Source organism: Thermobia domestica, chromosome 8, assembly GCF_964235325.1.
Source record: "Thermobia domestica chromosome 8, izTheDome1.hap1.1, whole genome shotgun sequence".
Lineage (NCBI taxonomy): Eukaryota > Metazoa > Arthropoda > Insecta > Zygentoma > Lepismatidae > Thermobia > Thermobia domestica.
This window is the reverse complement of record NC_137461.1, coordinates 97,032,345-97,055,000: the sequence shown is the minus strand read 5'-3', so window position 1 is coordinate 97,055,000 and position 22,656 is coordinate 97,032,345. Positions and strand designations below refer to the sequence as shown.

At 33.8% G+C, this 22,656-nt stretch overlaps 1 protein-coding gene across 2 annotated transcripts in view; it reads left to right on the top strand.

Annotated features, from left to right (window-relative positions):
* The window catches only part of LOC145691793 (alpha-tocopherol transfer protein-like), a 309,517-nt gene extending 292,107 nt beyond the window's left edge, over positions 1-17,410 (top strand). For both annotated transcript variants that reach the window (XM_081767102.1, XM_081767104.1), the window contains exons 5-7: positions 3,745-3,855; positions 13,605-13,710; positions 17,181-17,410. In XM_081767102.1, the coding sequence (XP_081623228.1) occupies positions 3,745-3,855; positions 13,605-13,710; positions 17,181-17,332 (369 nt within the window). In that variant the 3' untranslated portion in view covers positions 17,333-17,410. The remainder of the gene's footprint in view (positions 1-3,744; positions 3,856-13,604; positions 13,711-17,180) is intronic.
* The last annotated feature ends 5,246 nt before the right edge of the window (positions 17,411-22,656 follow it).

The window sequence follows — 22,656 nt, the reverse complement described above, 5'->3', positions numbered from 1 at the left end:
ATCCTAATCTATACTTCTTTTATGACATATTACAGGCACTTCGGCCAGTTGGTCGGCCAAACAATGCAAATGGCGGATTCCGCCATTTGCACGATTTTGTACAAATAAATTAAACTATACAAACAAATTATTTAACTTACAACAACATTATTTGAGCATTTATGGCACAAGATGGTTATTTCCCGGTGCCCTTATTTCCCAAAAGCACTTTTAATAGTGAAAACAAGACATGATGTAATATAGCGACTTGATGACACATCTGATAATACTCAATATTGTTCTGTTCTCCACGTAAAAATGCTTACAACAACTTAGGCAACTAAGTTTTCAACTAACTTGGCAAATATATTTAACGCTTCATTATTTTCGAATATGTTTAAACTAATTCCACATACACACATATATATTAATGTAAGAAATATTTTAAATATTAATGTAAGAAATATCTCAAATGATTTTCAACATGGTTTTCAACATTTATAAAGGCAAGTCAATTATAACCAATCTAATCCATTTTACAGACTAATTATAACCAATTTAATCCATTTTATAGACTTCACCTACTACAAATTCAAGAACAAAATGCAGGTTGATGTAACATATACATAGATATTTCAAAAACATTTGATTCTGTCAGTCATAAATATCTTATTAGGAAGTTGTCACCCTTGTACATGTGCTGGTTTGAAAGCTATCTGTCAAATTGAAAGCACAAAGTGAAAATTGGATCTGTATATTTTCGTGCAAATTATGTAAAAAAAATGTGATACTGCAACGGTCGCTCTTGGAGCCCCTCTTATTTTCTTCATTTTTTAAAAGATCTGTTGGAAAAACTCAAATACTTCAACATTATTTTATATATTGACGATACAAAATTGTTCAGATTAGTCAACAATGAGTATGATAACTATTTACTACAGCAAGATTTAGATACAGTAAATACGTGGTGTAGGAAAACTTACTAAAATTAATGGTAAGAAAACAAAATTTATGACACACAATAAAACGCAATATTATGTCAGTAAATACGAGATCAAGGTATACAATTAGAGAAAATAAACACTATTAAAGATTTAGGTATTACATATAACAGTCAGTTGAAGGTTTGTTACCACATAAATTCCATTGCACACAAGGTGCCAGAAAGATAGTAGGTTTTGTTTTTAAACAGTGGCTTGTATTTCGAATATATAAAACATATGTATAACAGTGAATGATATTTACGAAACATACGTTTTAAAGTACCAAATCAAAGCATAAGGAACAGTACGATTTTTGTTTCTCTATATTGGAAATGTGATATTTAAAAAAATATTGACAGAATTTTTAAGCATACAGATTTAGACTTACGATATAAGCAACTGAAATTTTTATGAGACCTGACTGATTGTTTAAGCAATAACTTTAGCAACATTAAGCTAAAATGTAATTTTAAGACTGTTGTCCTTAGTTTATCTTTGATTGTTTTAGATAGATAGAGAGCTTGACAATTTTCACAGTGTTGACAAGCAATTATTTCTGCTTAATTGACTTTTATCTTCATTATGTTTCATGTTAGTTTTCCTCTCTTTTTGCAGTTTTCTTATTTATTATTATTATTATTATTAGTAGTAGTAGTAGTATAGTAGTAGTAGTAGTAGTAGTAGTAGTAGTAGTAGTAGTAGTAGTAGTAGTAGTAGTAGTAGTAGTAGTAGTAGTAGTAGTAATAGTAGTAAGTGATTCATAAAAGACATTACAAATAGTTCCAACAAGCATGAGTGGACAAATATTACTTTCAGGCTATAAGCTGCAGAAAAAGCTAGAAGTAAAAATTAAATGTAACTCAGGTGAGCAGTTATTGGTTGTAAAAAAAAAAAAAAAAAAAAAAAAAAAAAAAAGAGAGAGAAAAAGAAAAATATAATTTGAAACTTAATTAAATTTGTATCCATCGTTCAAACCCTTACAGTTTTGGATAATACTTTGCTTAGCAATAGCGAAAGCGAGTGTGAAGATATTTTCCACATAATTTTTCAAACTGATATACCTAGGTCATAAAGGTGTCTAATTAAGTTATCTTAATACTGTTTACCCTCGGGCATTAGGTCCCTCGACACTTCTGCGCATGACAAAAGTAGAAGAGTCCATTACAAAAAATAGGTATGTGTATGTACGGACAACAAGTGTTTGTTTTCTCTTCTGGGAGTGAGAGAAAGAAAGTTGAAAGTTTAAACATAGTTGCCAGCCTACGTAAATTGGTTCCAGGTCAGCAGTACATTCTGGTCAGGCGATGATATCACGCAGTGAACAGAGCGCGCGCATTTTAAATGCAGCCTAGCATTATGTTTTAGGGGCTTCGATATTCGGTTGATTGCGCCAACAACTTGCGAGAGGGCATAAGTTATTGTCTTTCTCTACAGTAGCCATACGTTTGTGCCTGTGCAGTTTACTGTATTTTTCTAGTTCTTTCTCTTATCTGTTTCGTATTTATGCTTGCGTGAGAGCGCGCGTGTGTGTGTATGTGTACGTGCGTCGTTTTGTGTATATGTTATTATGATGGAGCCAATACCGTCAACCAGTGATCAGTGGCGGCTTTAGCGGGTAGCCAGGGCCTACCCACAAATTTTGAAAAATATATTAATTCTAAAAGATACAATAAAGAGTAAATATATTTTCCACTATTTATATTAATGGTAGATAATTATTTAACAAATAGCATGAACCACTTGTAAAAGTAATTCCCTACTGTCATTATCAATCAAATTTGTATATGTATCCATAAGCGAGGGAGCGGGCCTACCCAAAATTAAAATTCTAAAGCTGCCCCTGCCAGTGATAGTAAAATCTTAGGCAAAATATTGTGCTTATCCCCTCCTCCATTTTTTTTTCATCTTGCACCGTAGATCCCCAGTCATGCCCTACGGACAATAATCACCGATTATTTATCATGTTTTCAGTGATGTAGGCCCACTTTGATTTCATTCTCATATTATTATTTATAAAATCTTATCAGGTATAGATTTACTGTCGGGTCGGTAACACTGTTCAAACAATACCTTTACCGTCGACGCGAACAACCAACACCTTTCTTCCTCTTCTTTTTTATACTTCTCTCCTTTCATTAAGATAGACTCTCCTTGGCACTCTGCTAACTAGAGGTCTCAGCCGAATGGGCGAACAGTAAATGTATTTTCATTCTCGGTGACTTTTATACCTCTAAAAGTACCTTATTACTCGTCCAATGTTCATAATAACCTTATGTAATGGGATATCTCGCAAAGTTCATCTTCATATATTCCTTCAAAGTTTGGCATTACTTAAGCACTTGCAGAATACATTACATTTAATTTTCAATTCACAGAAAGATAAGTATGAAACATTAAGAATCTACAATCGAAATACAAAAGTAACAAGAAACGTTAATTATTAAATAAGAACAGGCTAAGATAGCAAGTAAAACATAACACTGAAAAAGTAATTTTAGTTTATTATTATTAGTTGACTTATTTTCTAAATTGAAATAGAAGAGATTTAGCCATCGAAGTAAATATAAAATGAACAAAACCTGGTAATAGTTTTATGTTGTCTTGAATTTTATATGAGACCGTTTGAATTGGAAAGCCAGATAATTTACAGCAGATATCACAAATAAATAGAAAAATTTTTGAAATTAATTATTTTATTGTAATAATAAGTCAGAAACGAAAATTGTTACTTAATTCTTCGTTTCTACCATAATATGTACATTGTTCTCATTCTATATTCCAGGAGGCCTATCCACAAAGCTTAAAACAAGTACATGTGATAAATGCTCAAACATTTATCTATGGACTTATAAATGTTTTTAAGACGTTCATGAAGGAGAAGTTGAGAAACAGGGTAAGTATAATTAATTATATTTTAAAATAAAATCTATGCTTGCAATTTCGCAGCACACCAAGAATAAATTATATTAACAGTGGTGTATTTACAATTTTGTTTCGGGGGACCTTTGCTAACTTCATTCTTGGAAATGTGAAAATTCTGCAAGATATTTAATTTACTTGAAAATAGTAAATAAAATTTCGGGAGGCTTAAGGCCTCCTTAAATACGCCACTGGATATTAATAATCCCAAAATCCTTTAAAATATTATTTATTTAGTCTTGATATTTGAAAACAGAATAAAACAAAAATACAAATACGATGAGATTATTCATTAAACTTCAATAGAAGTATTTCAAAAATCCAATGTTATTGTCCAATTTATATATATATTTTTATTTCACACTAATTAAGTATGCAATGTTAACATGATTAATTGCATTTCGACATTTAATAAAAAAAATGTTCAGATACTTTGTATAACAACTAACGTAAACTAAGCATATTTAGAAATTTTTCAAGGCATTTGATATATTTGTTAGTTTTTTTGTATGTTTTTCCAGCTTATGTAAACCTATAGTTTAGCATATAGCTATACCACACTCACTTTCACTGGGCGTTGTACCTATGGTTCATTCCAGATAAGCTGATTGGAGATCAAAACAAGTTTTCTCCTTGATACGCTCATGCATGTAATTTCATAAATGTCAACTTTGATGTTTCTCTTTACACCATTAGCTCCCTCACACGGAGGTATAGAATGTATGTAAATATATCTAAAGGGTTCATTATAACTTTCATAATAGCTCAACTTATTTTAAAACACTTTATTACATAAGGAATACATCTTTTAGTATAATGACAAATTTAAATGAACAAATGTTGTTTTTAAGGTAGTCGGGATTGTGAAATGATGATAGAAAACAAGTAATAATGACTGGGTTAAGAACTGAATGGGTATTTACTGTATTAATGCAATAGCTTCATATTAATGTGCAATCGAAGAGCAAATACAATCTGTATGAAAAAAGTATCAGAGTACTAACATAATAACGGTGGAACTTGAAATGATAAGAAAAATAATGTGTCTAATTTGGCCATCTTCTAAATAGATTTTCTTCTTTGATTTAAGAAAAAAGAAAAAGTAGAATTTCAACATGATTGGTTTGATTTACAACCTTTCCGACTCTTAAATGAAACAATCATGGAAATTAACTCTAATTCTTTATTTCTAGAAATTCATTTTAAAAAATACGACTCAAATCAAACCTTACGTACATAAATCAAATTTTTCGACAAATTTTAATTTCTTTTTCTCTCTTTCCTGAACGGAAGTATGTGTTTCTCATATTTTTTGACTTATTGATTACGAATATGAAGTAACATATGCTATATTAGCTCTATTTTTTTCAGAATGTTGGAATGAATTTTAAAGAAAACTAGATATACTTGACATTTACGTCTGTTAAGAAAATTATTTTTATCTACAATGCAAACTAGATGTGAAAAATTATGTATATGGCACATTTGAATTACAGAAAGATAAACAATATTTGTAAGTTAGTATTGCATGCAGTATATCCATCATTTTTGCTGGAGATGCTTAAATCATTGTCCTTCATTTTCTGATCCTTTTATAAATACTTTCAAAAGGCCCAATTTGATGTGGAGAGGAGGCAGAAAATTTTCTTCAGATTGACAAGATCTTTTTATTCTTCTATATTTGCTCTTTTATATTCTTAATTTCGGGATTAAGAGACGCACAAATAGGGCATTTCCTTTGTGTGTAGTGCATTTTCCTTATTCTACTGTCCCACTCACAAAGAAAACAGCAATGCTATGTGTAGCATAACTCTAACCCTAATACCAAACTATTACTTTCAAGTCTCCACGTATGTTCATTTTGCTCATCATATTTCACTTTCTGCAGCAAGTTTCAGATTTTGATAAGATTTCTTAAAGTTTAGTGAATATCCAACTGGAATGGAAGGTTAAATATTTTTGTTGTGCCATGGATTTAAATGTGAAGGACGTTTCAAATGTATTTAATAGTAACCAACAAGCTACAAAATATTTATATAGAATACAAAAAGAAACGTATAATATGCTTGCAGTCAATTTTGTTGTCAAGGCGCTACTTCATTACTAAAAAACAAGTGACAACCAAAACAGCGAATTCACAGTATATATATTTCAAGTCTGTAAACTTTCAAGATCGGCCATCACAAAGCCACAGTATACAGTCTTCACAGAACAATATTTGCTTTCCATAACACTTCCTCTCAAATATTGTTTTTTTTTTTTTTTTTTTTTCACTGCCTTTCGCACACGTTCATTGCATCTCTAAGAGTTTCAAAACGCACACGCGCTAATGGTTTGGTCATAATGTCAGGTACTTGATGTTGACCATCTATGTGTTCCACACTTAAAATACCAGCTAGATATTTTTCACGCACAAAGTAATATCTAACATCAATATGTTTGGATCGCTTGTGAAACTCTGGATTTCTTATTAATTTCACTGCACTCGCATTATCAATCAAGAGTGTTGGAATTTTGGTGATCTCAGAAATCTCACTCAACATACGGATCAACCAAATCACTTCCTTTGCGCCTTCACTGGCAGCCACAAATTCTGCTTCTGTGGTTGAGAGTACTACACACTTTTGCTTCTGACTCAGCCACGTAATCGCTGCACCACTGTACTTACACACCATCCCAGACGTCGCACGTTTTGTCCTGCTGTCCCCAGCAAAATCAGCATCGGTGTATGCTTCGAGAACTCCGAATTTATATTTGTACCGGTAAAACAGGCCATAGTCCGTTGTACCTCGTAGATACTTCATTATTCGTTTCACAGCTTCCCAGTCACTTTTTGTAGGTTTTTCTAACTTTTGCGAAACTTGACCCACAGCATAAGCAATATCCGGTCTTGTAGCTATTGCTAGGTACATCAAGCTTCCTACGGCTTCCCGATAGGGTACTTTACCGGAGATGTCCTCCGCATCATCTACAGCTTCCTCTTTAACCATAGGCACTGCAACTTTATTGGCTTCATCCATCCGAAAACGCTCAAGAATCTTCTTGCTATAGTTGCTTTGGTGCAGAAAGATTGACCCGTCACTTTCCCTTTTAATCTGCATTCCTAAGAAGCTATCCAAGGAACCAACTGTAATTTTGAATTCACGTTTGAGGTTCATTAGAAATTCCTCAATGTGTTCACCATCAGTCCCTGCAATCAATCCATCATCTACATATATGGTTACCAACAACTTCTGTCCGTCTTTTTCACGTATAAAGAGACACGGATCAGCATCCGATGCTTTTAAGCCACACTGTTTTAAGAACCGTACAAACCGTGCATTCCAGTATCTAGGTGCCTGTTTCAGTCCATACAGGCTACGCTTTAACTTACAAACCCTACCGGTACCGTCATCGTAACCATCTGGTTGTCTCATGTACACTTCATCTTCCAGTTCACCGTATAGAAATGCTGTTTTTACGTCAAACTATTCAAGCTTAAGACCCTCATTTGCAGCAACACTTAGCACTGTCCGCACTGTATCGTACCTTGCAACAGGGCTGAAAGTCTCGTCATAGTTAACACCTGGCTTTTGGATGTAACCCTTTGCCACAAGTCTGGCTTTGTAACGATCAATGCTACCGTCAGCTTTGGTTTTCACACGCAGCACCCAACGACAGTCCACTACCTTCTTGTTTTCTGGTAACTCGATTAAATCCCAAACATCATTTTCGTACAGTGAAGTCATTTCTTCATCCATAGCTGTTTTCCAGAATTTGCTGTCACGAGAATTCATGGCTTCCTCATATGAATTTGGAAGATTGTCATTTACAGCAGCCACCATTACATACTCGTTAAAGTAGGATGGTCTTCTGATCGTCTCTCGGTCACGAAGTTCCATGTTACTTTTCTTTCATTTTCCTGTGACTCATTAGTTACTGAGCTTCCATCTTCAGCAACTTCCTCTTGAGCAGAAACCTCGTGTTTGATGTTCAATGTAGCTGATTCACTACCGGTGTCCGCTTTTCTCAGTTCAAAACTCTTTTCGGGAACAAATTTAACATCACGACTTAATAATATTTTATTTGACGACGGTACAAAAATACGATAACCATCTCTATCTCCACAGTAGCCAACTAGCACTCCCTTGACACTTTTTCGATCCCATTTTTGACGTGTTTGTTTTGGAACGTGCACATAACAATCTTCTCCAAACACTTTTAAATGATTTATATTAGGCCTGTCTTTACCATACCAAAGTTCATACGGACTTTTCGTTGTAACTGTTGTTGGACCCGTTCTGTTAAGTACGTATGCCGCGGTGTTTACCGCCTCAGCCCAGAGTTTGATTGGTAGATCTTTCGAGTGTAACATAGACCTAGCACATTCTACTAACGTGCGATTTTCGCGTTCCGCTGCACCATTTTGTTCTGGTGTATATGGCATTGACATCCGTACTTCAATTCCACGTTGCTCGAGAATTCTCCGTACTTCTTTGTTATCAAATTCTCTACCACCGTCCGATACAAACTGTTTCACTTTATGTCCTACCTGATCAACTTCTGCTAGAAACTGTTTTAGTTTATCAGCCACTTCATCTTTGCGTTGTAGGAAGAATACCCGCCGAAACTTTGTGTAGTCATCCTTGAAACACACGAAATATTTGGCACCCCCTAGCGACTTTTCAGACATAGCTCCACACACATCTGCACTTATTACTTGACCTGGTACCTTAGCTCTGTCTTTACGAGAACTAAAACTGTTTCTGTGTTGTTTCCCATAAACACACCCTTCACAGAATACATCTTCACCATCTTTAACATCAATGCCATGCAATTTTAGAACACTTAAAACGTGACGCTTGTTTTGATGACCCAAGCGTTCGTGATACAATTGTAACGATTCTGATGCACGCCCTATGAACACTTTCCCTGGTGTTTCTGATGGCTTTACACGCATATTCAGAACCATCAAACCGTCGATTGCCTGTCCAGTAAGAACTACTTGTCCATTTTTCTTACACTGTATTTCTTTCGCACTTGTAAACCACTCACAGCCCTTGTACAGTGAGACCGACTGCGAAAGTTCAACCTCCGGTACATGCCACACGTCCTCTAGGTAATTAGTTACCCACTTTCCATTGATTAACATTTCAACGTTTACAGTTCCATGACCTACAGCCTTCATTACCATACCGTTTGCCACCTCCACATTCTTCGGGACAGCAAAATCTGCATAGGTTGAAAAGTATTCCCGGTTGTCGTTAATCCACTGATCTCGATCAATGTTCCGTATACCGCACATAAAAGCAGAACATACAAATGCCGAACCCTCCTTGTCTTGACTTGAAGAAAGTTCAGTCTTGGTTTGCTTCACAGACTTCATACTAGGGCATTTCGTTTGAAATGTCCTACCTTATCGCATCTGAAACATTTTATGGCACTTGTACTGTCTTTCTTGTACTTATCACGTTTACCGGAATGTTTCCGTAAAGTTGACTTGGACACGAACACAGCAGACGAATCTTTCCCAACCGAGTCGTGCATTTCAGCCATTCGTAGCCGTTCTACTGACTGATCCATCGTCCTATCTTTAAGAGCCTAGCTTCCCACACCTGACGAAAGTTGTTATACTCAGCCGGTAACGTTGATGTGATACGCAACATCAAAAGTTGTTCCGGTAATGCTACATCGAACTGTCTTTTCATTTCGTCACTCAAATCGTGGAAGTCTCTTTGCATAACTGAAATGTGTTCTAACATACTCACGGTAGGATCCTTTTTCGCGCCAAAAAACTTTTCCGCCAGTCTATCAAGACGATGACCTGAACTTTGTTCATAAATAGACAACAACCGCTGCCACGCATCATTCGCGGATTGCACAACACCTAGCATATTATACACATCATCTGATAAAGCGTTCGTTATCAGCAACTGAGCATGTGCATCGTTTTTCTCAAAGTCACCAAGCTCCTTCCTGTATTTTGCCAACGCATCCGCTGATTCCGTTTCAGCCACGTATGTCGGTTGTTTGACTTACCGGTAACAATGCCCACCAGTCCATGGCACTTAAACAGAAGCAACATTTGGTGCTTCCACTTGGTCCAGTTTTCTGCACCCGTCAACTTGTCTATTTGGATTTTTAAATCTGCCATCTTCGTATCAAAACGAAAAACACTCCACTTGAACAGTCACCAAACAGTTCCTTCGGGAATGGCACTCCACCAAAAAAACAAGCAGTCTCAAAAGAAAACCGGAACTACACCTTCACATTACCACACGCGCTTGGCCCATAACCTGTTGGGCCATGGATTTAAATGTGAAGGACGTTTCAAATGTATTTAATAGTAACCAACAAGCTACAAAATATTTATATAGAATACAAAAAGAAACGTATAATATGCTTGCAGTCAATTTTGTTGTCAAGGCGCTACTTCATTACTAAAAAACAAGTGACAACCAAAACAGCGAATTCACAGTATATATATTTCAAGTCTGTAAACTTTCAAGATCGGCCATCACAAAGCCACAGTATACAGTCTTCACAGAACAATATTTGCTTTCCATAACAATTTTCGTTGAGGAGGAAGACACACATTATACTTGCTTTTGAGGAATCCAAGAATAACGCCATCCATCGCCTTTATACAGTATTTACAATGCTTTATTCAGTCCCATACTATCTGTGCACTATATGCAATCATCACTAACGCTGTAAGAAGAAAGAAAGAAAAAAAAACCTCATGTTATCTATCACAGTAGAATGTCACTTTGGTTTCTTTCTGAAGAAGATTTCAACCTTGAAACCTTGAAGCTAGGAGATCAGTTTGTTCTTGGATAAGTTCAAGTCTCAAATAAGGTCGTTCAGTTCCTCCTGAGCAATAAAATATGGTTCTTTGACACGTTCCCTATATATAGGATCCTCACGCTCACTACTCATACCGCATTCACTGTCATCAACATCGCTGGTGTCTACTGTACATACTTCTAGAGGCACTGGCGCAGGGAAACATTCACCATGCGGGATGGATCTTCTAGTTCATTGTAGATCTGGATATTCAACTGATATTTTACCCTTGGACGTTATTCCCTTTACATTTCAAAGACGTGTAAATGATCACGTGATTCAAACCATAACATTGATGTAGCGAATGGCATACATTTGTGAGAATCTCGCACCATATCCTTAGATTCACTGCAAAGGATACACAGCAAAATTTCCCAAAGTTTTCCTATGTCAACCTCCAAAGAAAAATGTGACTCATCGCTTTCTAACAACAGGTGTTATCCTTGTGAGCTTCAGTTTCGGACTTATTCGTTCACACACATAATATAAGTTTGTCACGATGGTTCTTGCACTTCCTAGACATTGTCAAAAATGAAGCATTGTATTTCCACAACTCGAAAGAACGTTTCCAAATGTTAGCTACTTCGAAATGAAACATCCATATGTCAATGTGTTGTAAGAACACAACTTTCAGTGTTGTCTATCTGCTCTATCTGCTATCTTCTATCTGCTCATCATATGATCAAGCAAGAAAGTAAACACGTAATATTGATGCTCAATTGTTTCAATGTCGTCCGTGTTGCCAAGTGTGCATAGGTTAGCTTCCATTCGACGGTCACTTTTTCCTGCTTTTACGTAAAAGTTTCTGAACCTTTTATCTGTGACGGGGAGGGGCAGGAGTAATTTATTTTATATTAAAGAATGTTTGTGTTTCGTATATTGAAGTGTATGAATAACTATGACTAACATTATTATAATCAGGAAACTTTAATATATATTTTCAAGGTAGTTCAGGGAAATGGAAAGTTTCAATTACATTTATCGTTTTATCCAAAACTTGAGACTGGCTTGATATGGGAAAACGAGTATCATTTTCGAATTCAGCAGGAAAAGAAAACTCAAATCATCTGTTATATTTAGGAAAGAAATTCAGTTTTAGACAGAGTGAATATTCGTACAAATAAAAATTAATAGCAATTGTTGGTAGGGAGCTTTGACAGTAGCTAAAAGGAACAGCAATGCCTTCTCAACATCAGATGCAAGTGAATTGGGTAAAAACTTATAGAAATGTCACTTTCTGTCAAGATTAGCGACTTCTTTTTCCATTTTGCAATAGGAAAGAGGTAAGAAGAAGATTAGTTTCTTGGATTGCCTATCAGCTTATCTGAAATAGATTACAGTCTGTCTGCACTGGAGTGTATCTTATAATTTCATTCATGAAGTTGTACTAACGCCATTATATAACCTTCTTTAACTCCAAGTGAAGGACTATAATGTTCTTTATATCAATGACTGAAATGACAACAAAAATCAGCAATAGAAATTCATTATGATTGAAAGGCCTCACTGCTATGATTTTTCAAGATTTTAACATTTCAGATATGTCTATTTGGCAACCATCTTGCATTTTGACTAACATCCCCTTACTGCACTGTATGAATATTTATATATTCTCTTGCGTAATATTTTCTCGGTTCTCGGTACTTAGCTCGTACAAATTAGTCAAATACATGAACTTCTAATAACATAAATCTTTATTCAGTTGTCAGATTGATATACCCAACTAAGGCATTTACCATGTTATCTGTTAACTAGTCTATTTATTTAAATTCGTAGCAATTCAGATAACTAACTACAACTTAGTAACAGAATAAAGTAACCATAACTTTAGTATTCATTGATAATAAATGTGTAATCTCTTTCCAATCTTGTGTAAATTGCATGGCGTTTCTGCTTCGGTGCATATGGCCATCCTAATCTTATTTAATGAAGTTTATAAAAACACTTAAAAGATCAACAGATCAACAGGATTTTAATAAGTCTTTGTGATTAAATAAGGAGAATGAACTTTTTTTCAACTTTCTATACAATTGTATACAAGGTAAATCATATTGTTTCTTCAATTTCTTGTTATAAGCTACTGCCTATCTAATATAATTGTACGAGTACACTCTGTACAATTATTACCTTCTAGGAAGGCTTTTGAACTAGTGTGAAACAGATTTCCTATGCCACATTATCTTCACTTACAATGCAAATAATAACTGCTTGAAGTGTGGTACAATAATTGCACATAAGATGCAACCGATCATTCGCTCCTTGTATTACTTTCCAAAGAATTTTCAAACTTAGAACTAGTCTTCCCTTTTTACCAGAAGAAAAGTTACGGAAGAACTTGGAATCGTGTATAACACAATTTTGAACATTGTGCGTATCATTTTACTTATTGAATGAATATGATGTATTTTAGTTTATGGTAACTAAAAATGGAAGTTGAGAAATTATTGATTCATATTATACCTAGTAACGGAATAGAGAATATGTATCACTATCTAAAATATGACTGAAAGAACTTCTTTTTTTTGTTGGTGACAATTAGTATAAATACAAACTTATATATGTACCTGTACATATTTTCAACCATGGCTAAAACTTATACCAGCTTTAACTTGCTCATAACATGTTCTTGTTCCCTTCACTGATTTTTCTTTCTTCTTTTAGCTTTTGTTTTCAGTTTAGCTTAATTTAACGTCCCATAATTATGCACTATGATAATGATGAAGCAATGAGAGTGGAAAGAAATGTAAGAATAGTGAGAAAGCCACTCATATAGTGTTTGTTCATCACAAAACCTACTTAGTGGTAACTGGAATCGAACCAGGGAGTAAAATGGTTTGTAATATAATGAGAAAATGTTGTTCGTAAATAATGAAATAAGGTTTCCCTTTTTATTTACAGATATTTGTTTATCGTGAGGATATATCTGCAATGTATAACTATATACCTCGTGAAATGTTTCCTAGTGATTTGGGAGGTAAAGCCCCACCAAGAGACACGCTACATGGTTTGTATTTCATCTTAATATTTTTTCTTGTAAACAAAAAGATTTAAAATTGAAAAGAATTACTTGCTACGTAGTATGATGCCATATTATTAAGTAGAAGTTAATTAACGATTTTTTTTTTTTTTTAATGAAGTGAATGATTTGTAAGTTTGAAGAAAGTAAAATTCTAATTTAGCGATGATGAATAGAAGAAAAGTAGCAAGTAGCAATTTTTTAAAAGAAAAGTACTAAGTATTCATGTAGTCTGGTAGGTGAAAGAGGCCTATAGTAGGCTACTGAAGAAAGATGGTGACATCATGAGATATCTCACTCCCTGCTGCTCAAGTTGCTAGAGTGCTTACCTTTGGTGCACGGGGTCCAGGGTTCGATTCACAGTGGCAAAATCTTTAACTTTGAACGAATTACGGTGGTTCAGATTCCACCGTAAATTTGTATACCCACTTCTTATATACCCTCAATGCTCAAAAAAGGATACTAAACTCTAACGAACAAAGCAAATTTTGAGTCACCGCAATGGAGTAAAATCAACTCTAGTGACGCCACTAACTCACAAGTAACTCATCTCATTTCTTACACGATTATAAATAATTAGGCCAAAAATATTGTGATAATGTTTATTTCTTGAAGTTGAACATTATTTCTTTGAGTCTTTTTGTCGTAAAACTTAATGCATTTTCTCTTTAAATAAGACATGCAATTTTGTGCTAATCGGTAGAAATTGTGCCAAATCAACGCATTTTTAATCAAATTAGTACTGAGCGGTTACAGCCACTTAAACTGTTGCCTTGTTCACCAGGAAAGTTATTCAATTTAAGATCTTAAGATCAAATCACTTTATGATCACATTTTGTACTTTTAGTGCAAGAGTTTAAAGTTGTAAAGGGATCTTTTGTTAAATTGGTTGTTTATGTAGAAATTTGTTTTAAGACCATTTCTTTGTGAAAGAAGTGACACTTCAACGCTAGCTCTGTGAGAGATTTGTAGACATTAACAACACATGAGAATCTCTTAAGCTATGTTTCTTTTTCTCTGCAGTAACTTCACTTTAGACTTGTTCATACAAATTAAATATGGTAAAATAATAAATTGTTGATTATTATTGGTCATTAAGAAACATTAAGATTCATGTTTTGTTTTGACTATTAACCTATACACGTTCAATGTGGCATCTGAATTATTAAAAAGGATCTTTTGTCGTAATCATTTGTTTTGTTTGTCGCCAGTCAAGCTCTAGATATAAGAATATTTTTGAAAAAACACAAAATTTTTACAAAAACAATAAATGTTTGTATTTTGCAAAATTTAGTCCCGAAATATATATGAAGATGCAAAATAGTTATAAAAATGAAAATTACGTATTCAGAATTGTCGTATATGGCTTAATTTTGGTAAATAAAGGTCAATTTTCAAGATGCTATTATATTCTCAACGTTAGTAGACTGCTCATTTCTTTCATTACTGTGGAATTATTTAAGAGATTAATAGTTCATAAATAATCAACACTAATACATAAAGTAATATTAAAAAATAGTACTGGAAGTGTAAAGTTCTTTTTTTTTTTATCTTTTAGGTTATTTATATCTTTTACATAAAACCTATAAGGGAGTTTAGATATATTATTAAAATTAGAACATAACAACCGTATTTTCTTTCCACCATTATTTTCTTATTTTCTACTGTAGTGCTAATTACAATCACAGTAATACATATGCATTATTTATACGAGTATAAATATAGTGGACAAACAACAGAAGTTATCGTATTATTTCCAGGGTGAAAAAAGATCATTGTGAGAGTACATCATCTCGTAAGATATTGAGATATTGTACCTAAATATCCAATAACCACTTAAAATTCATATACTTTTCCAAATGTTTTATAGTCAAAGATCTTGAAAGAAATGGACACATATTAGCACAGTTTTTATTTAAAAGCTTTAATCGAATGTTTATTGAAAGTTACTTGAAACCCCTGTTTTTAAATCCACTTTTCTTCTTCGTAGAATAAATTATTTTAGAAAAATCAGTAACAAAATAAATAAGTTATTATTAATAACTATAATAATAAGTTATTATAAATAAATTATAATTTATTTAGATTAAATTTAAAAAAATAAATTTTTAACTTTTTCTTCCTTTTCTTTTGTAACTTTTAAATGAAGGCCTTTATCAAAAGTTAATAACTGCAATAGAAATGAAGTATCATATAATGATCCTTAAGTGATACTACAAAACAATAATGGACACAGTGAAATTGTAACAAAACCTCAAAAGTCAAATTTTCAATATTTAAACTAAAAATTGTTCATATTGTAACGTTTCAAAGGAATCCTCCAACAAACAAATACATGTATGAACTCTCTTAAACTTTCTTCCTTAACAAAAATAAACATTAAAAAGCTTGCATTATATGTTTGCTTGCTTACTAAATAATTGCCTAATATCCGCATAAATTTTCTCAATTTACAGTAAGTGAATGTAATATATATATATATTGGGTGTTCTAAAAATGGCGCCTACGGACCACAGAGCACTATTCTACAAGTCAAAATAAAGCTATATATGTATATATATATGTATTTGTATATCTTTTGGGTCCTCGTCTGGAGACGCGAATTGCACTATGTGGCAACGTCGCAGATAACGAACTATAGAGCAGCCCTACCAATCTATCAAATAGTTACATCAATTCTTTCCAGATGCCAATTAAAATCAATATACATTGACAATAGCATCACTTATGAGTGTAGCAATCAATGGAACTGATTGATGAATTCGGAGAATAATGTAATGGTTCCAAGTGAATCTGCGACGTTGCCACATAGTCAAAATTTGATTCCCCATAGCGGCTAAAGGAGGGCCCGGAGGCCCATAGCATTTTCGCTTTATTTTGACCTGAAGGATAGCGCTCTCTTGTCCGTGTACGCCATTTTTAGAACACTTAAACTATATATATATATATATATATATATATATATATATACCTTGGTGTATATATTAAACTATTAAGAGTGTCTTTTCCTTCAAGTTATATATTTATTAGTAAATGACACGGTATTGATCACCTATCAGTTTGTCTATTCGTTCCGAAGGACAAAGGACAAGTGCATTACTTTTACTGTTGATTATATAAATGTAATTTTAGAAAATTTGTAGAATTATTTTATTTTATTTTTCGTTAATAAAATTTGGTTGTTCTTTCTATTAGCTACTGTCATCTAATAATGAAGACCACTTACAACGTTAAGTAACCATTTATAGTACTTTTTATTTCCACAAATATCTCTTAGAACGACCATCACTATTTTTTTAGTATTCTTCTTGTGTTATGTATTACTTGCATTCATTATATAGTTTAACCCCAATCAAAACTATCAAATACATTTTTTTTCTTTTTACAAAATAAAGCATTTTTTTGTAAATGTAATATTATAATCCATTATTATTGGTAGTGTGTTTAATATTTAACAGAAGCCTGGGGTGAAATGCTAGCAACATTTCGGGATTGGTTAATGAAGCAAGAAAGCTTCGTATCAGATGAATCTAAAAGAGTAGGAGAACCTAAAAATCTCAACCAACTGTTTGGATTGGAAGGAAGTTTTAGACGACTCAGTTTGGATTAAAAGTCAACTCTCAAAAGAAGACAAGGTGGTATCTATTTAAAATAAGAATGAAATATGAAAAAAATGTAAATATCATAAGCCAATACTTAATAGAAAATGATAGAAATAAATAAATTGAATTATAAAGATTGTATATAATTTTATTTAATGTATATCAACTATGAAATAATCACATAATTTTAATGATAATTTGAACCTTGTTTTATTTTATACGCAACCTTCCGCAACTCTATAATATTATCATTGTATAAATAGAGAGAAAATGTCCAAAGATTATATATATATATATATATATATATATATATATATATATATTGTATAGTTCTCCCTGTGTAGGGGTAGGTAGAGCTTTGATGGAGTAAATTATAGTCCAGAATGGACTCCCACTACCGGTTTTATTATAAAACTCTTCTATAAACAGTATTTTACAAGAACAGTACAATAATGTACTTTCTCTAATATAAGGTTGAGAAAAATGACCAAGACCCGAGCAGCCTAGGGCAGGATCTCCTAGATGGAGTGGATTAGGAATTCCTAATGCTCCGAAGCAAGCAGAGAGGAAGTTAAGAGTCACAGAGCTCCGGGAAAGCTAAGTGATTGAGACTGGGAATTCCGACAGAGCTCTGAAGCAAGGTAAGCGGGAGGAAGGAAAGCCTAAAGTGCCGAAGCAAACTATTGGCTTTGGTTGGGTATCTCTTAGAGCTCCGGGCAAGCTAAAGGAGGGATTGACTAGCCGAGGCTGATAGCTGTTCATGGAATCTTCTTGGTTACATAGGCACTCCAGGTGAGGTGATGGCGCTGCTGTTCCTTCGTCGTCATGTGACTGGTTGTGTTGCTGCTGTCTCCGTCGCCTGCAATTATAGTACTCCACAGTAAAGTGAACATGGTTGTTGTTTACAAATAGGAACATGTGTTGAATGTTTGTACACATGTTCCTATTTATAAACAACAACCATGTGCACGTTACTGTGAAGTACTACAATATATATATATAGTGTTGTAAATAGAAAAAAAACGGTTCGTATTTTTTCAGAAATGTACGTTTTTTTTAGAAAAAAAACATTGCCTCTCGTTTTTTTTCTAAATTTCGTTTTTTTTCAAATGGTCATTTGTAATGCATCTTACGTCTATTTAAGTATGAAATATTTTTATGTAGGTGTAATCACCGTAAAATGCAACATAAATTAAACGCTACATACTGATACGCTACAAATATTTTACAATTTACATGAATACCATACCTATTAACAATTCGAGTTTCAGCAGTTTTTATCAATATCAACTAAGAAATAAAAGTAGAAATGGAAATTTGTTTTTCGTGAATGTAGGCCTTTAATAAGTACGAAAATAATGTCACGAACAGTATAAAATTCCAATAATTTGTCTAAAGGTAAAAACTAATACTAATTTGCCTAATAGTATTTTTCTAAATGTCATATATAAATAATATGTCGACTAGATATATATGATATGCAGAGCCGGCTCTACCATATATGCAGTGGCGTATTTACGATTTTGATTCGGGAGACGCTTTGCTAACTTTCGGGGGCATTTGCCTGAAAATGTGAAAACTCTGCAAGATATTTCATATACTGTACTTTACTATAGTAAGTAAGATTTCGGGGGGGGGGGCTTAAGCCCGGAAGCCCCCTAAATACGCCACTGTATATATGCAACACGTGCATTTGCGTGGAATGGCAAGCTTGGATGGTCCGGCAAAATCTGTCATAAGTATATTATTTAAATTAAATATTTCTTGTTGGAAACAGACTTCATGATGATGGTAGTTACATTTACTAAGCTGACCTTTCATTTGAATACAACATTCATAAATAATGTTTAGGTTGCATTAGTTTAAGGCTACATAGACAATGCTAAAGCAAATGGTCGAATAAATCCGAGCACAAATTGCTTGATTGTTGTCAAATGCAAGAATTCAATTCTCGAATAGTAGTGAATATCTGTTCCATTTAGTAAGTTATCACAGTTTTGATATGAAAGTAGTCTTGTTTTTGTCAGAAGCAAGTTCCTTATCATTGAAGATAGAAACAAGTTTTTTTAAAAATGTTAGAAGATGTAGAAGAAAAATCAAGAAATAAAGATAAAAGAGCTAGTTGCACAGGAATTGCAAACTGATACATTGAGATTGAAGCTCATAGTGAATTCTATAAAAAGGATTACCATCTTTCCTCTGCAGGTGTGTTTGCTTTATCTTTCACTATCTTAATAGATTAACATTTAAAGAAATAAAACAGACAGAACGGAATTGCATTTTAAGTAAGTATTTAAGCCTTTCTGAGTGCGACTGCACTTCCCTCACCTTTGTTGTTCATGCTGGAGTAGCATACTTAAAATCATGACTTCTAAGATTTGTTCTTTCTGGAGAAAGGGGGAAGCTGCAAATTATGCCATTGCACGAGGCGACAAATTGACTAGGACCTGAATATAGGATGACTGAATTTGAAGTAATGCAGGGTGTTTCAAAATTAATATTAGGGTTTTGAAACTTTGTAGTATCTATTACAATTAACTTACAATTATAAATATTATATCAAATGAAAGAGCAACTCAAACAGTTTTGTACGCACGCATGTACATGCATTGTTTCTTCTGTCTGCCGTTAAAAAGAGCAAGTAGCAAAGATGGAGACTAGAGAGCAGAAAGCTTTTTGTGTTTTAATAAAGACAGAACCTGTACAGTGCAACCGTCTGTGTGAAAAATATTAAGGAGACGCTTGCAACTACGTCTTTATTATTTGCAGTTGCTACAAGTCTAAAGCCTACAGACTACGGTTTACGTGCCAATTTCGCAAGTGAAATATTCCTGCATAACAATGAAGATTTTCTGGATCGTGTCGCCTTCAGTGATAAATCGACTTTTCACCTAAGAGCTAATGTGAACACTCATAATGTTTGCATCTGACCGTCAGCAAATCCTCAGCAGATGGTACAATTGAAACGAAACTCCCCTAAATTGAATGTGTTTTGTGCCATATGGCGGAAAGTTTATGGGCCTTTCTCGCCTATCGACTAGATGTGTGCCGTGTGACGAATGAATCTCACATTGAACACTTGTAGCAAAGACTGTTTGAGGTGCTCTTTTACTTGATGCATTGCTTATAATTGTACGTAAAATGTAATAAGTACTACGAAGACTCAAAACCCCAAAATTTATTTTGAAACACCCTACATTTCTCACCAACAGTGTTGGAACTAAGATGTAAAAAGGAGAGAAAATTTTCCTTATAAAGTTATTGTTTACAACGATATTATTATTAGTCGAGACTATGAATACAACAACAACACCAGTTAGTAGTCAAAAAAGTGTAATCAAATGTATACTCGGTGGTCCAGGTGGCCAAAGTGGCACACACGGGTGTGTCACTTGTTTAATCCGCTCCAGTGTGGACACTAATTAAGATATCGGGATATTATTCTTGCAAAATGTGGTTAAACTATAGTTTATCATTTTAATTTCTTTTTCTTCTGGTGTCGAACTTCCTTCTCAAATTTCACCCCAGTCAAAAATTCGAGAATTTTCGAATTTCGAATTTCCTTTACTTTTTTTTCCCTGTAGCTTCCTTCGTTGTACAAAGACATCCTTAAGACTTGCGAGGTAGATACCTCGGATGGATACCTAACTGTTGACATCAATTGGACGGGCCTGCGGGCAGTGTTGCCATTTAGGGAAATTAAAATTCTCCTATATTTGGGCAAACAATTAGAAATTTTTGTTTATAAATCCATACTTATACGTCCGAGTGCAAGTCAACTTACGCCAATCGAACATTTGTCCTTACTTAACAAACGAAAGTACAGATCGTTACAATGGGGTAATTAGGGGGCGCACGTAAAATTCGTATTTAGGTTCTAGCCCTTGATTTTTCTAGTTTTCCCTTACTTTTCTGTTTACCGTAATATATTTTTGGTAATTAGAAGCTTTGTTCCTTAAATATCACCATAATACTTGTAGGATATATTAGTGGTGTAAGAATGTTTAATTTAAGATAGTTTGCGTCTGTTTGGTAGCAGTGTTGCCAGGTACAGAATATTTTAATTCCAGATTTTAGGGGGAAATTTTGGAAAAATTATATGTTTTGTCTCTATTATTTCCCTCTTGTTGGCTATATCGAAACAAACGTACCAGTATCTGGAAGTCTAGTCTTTGCTCTACACAACGCACTATAGAAAGTTTCAATAGGATAATTACGGGAAGTACAGTTGAGGTTTACAATGGACCTTGTTCTCTAATTGGAAAGATAACTGTGATTTTTTTAAAGGTAGAATGAGATATTTTTAATTGGCATGCTTACTTTATTAGATATTGTCACAATACTTGTATGATATATTAGAGGGATACCAAAGCTTATTTTAAGATAGTTTGTGTGTGTCTGATAGTAGTGTTGCTAGCTACAAAAAAAAAAATAAATTCCAGATTTTAGGGGCAAATTTTGGGAAAAATTCCCTTTTTTTTATTTCTATTATTTCCTTCTTGTTGGCTACATTCGAACAAATGTACAAATGTGTAACAGCCTCATCCTTAGCCTACACAGCGCACCATAAAAAGTTTCAATAGAATAATTAGGGGAAGTACAGTTGAGGTTTATAATAAACCATGTTCTGGAAATGGTAAGAAAATGGTGAATTTCTGAGGTAGAATGAGATTTTTTTTAATTTCATGGTTACTTTGTTATATATCGCCATGATACTTGTAGGATATATTTTTGGAGCACTACGGTTTATTTTCAGATAGATTTCGTCTGTCTGATGGCAGCGTTTCCAGCCAAAACAATTAATTCCCGCTATTAGGTGAAAAATTCGGAAAATTTCCCTTTTCCCCTCTATTATTACCCTCTCACTGGCTATATTGAAACAAACGTACCACTACCTGAAAGCTTCCTCTTTGCCCTATAGAACGCACCATAAAAAGTTTCAATAGGATAATTAGAGAAGCTGTACCCCGGCATATTTGATTTTTTCTTCTGAGGCGTAAAAAGTGTCAAAATTTCATGGGTATGACAGAATTTTTTCTTTCCCTCTTTGAATGGAAGCCAGCGAGTTCAGGATTTCACTTTACCTTGTCAACACACCAAAGAGTTGTTTAGGTGACTTGAACCCATATAGCAGCAGTGGTGCTAGATACAAAAAAAATTTGAAAATCGGTTAGGGATTTTTTTGTAAATTTTCACCCCTACATTTCCCTCAATAATTTCCCACCCGTTGGCAACACTGCAATACAACTTACACCAAAAAATAGCCACATCTATTTTCTTAAAAGCAAGGCCTGATCCATATCAATCGAATGAATAGTTTTTGAGCAATAAG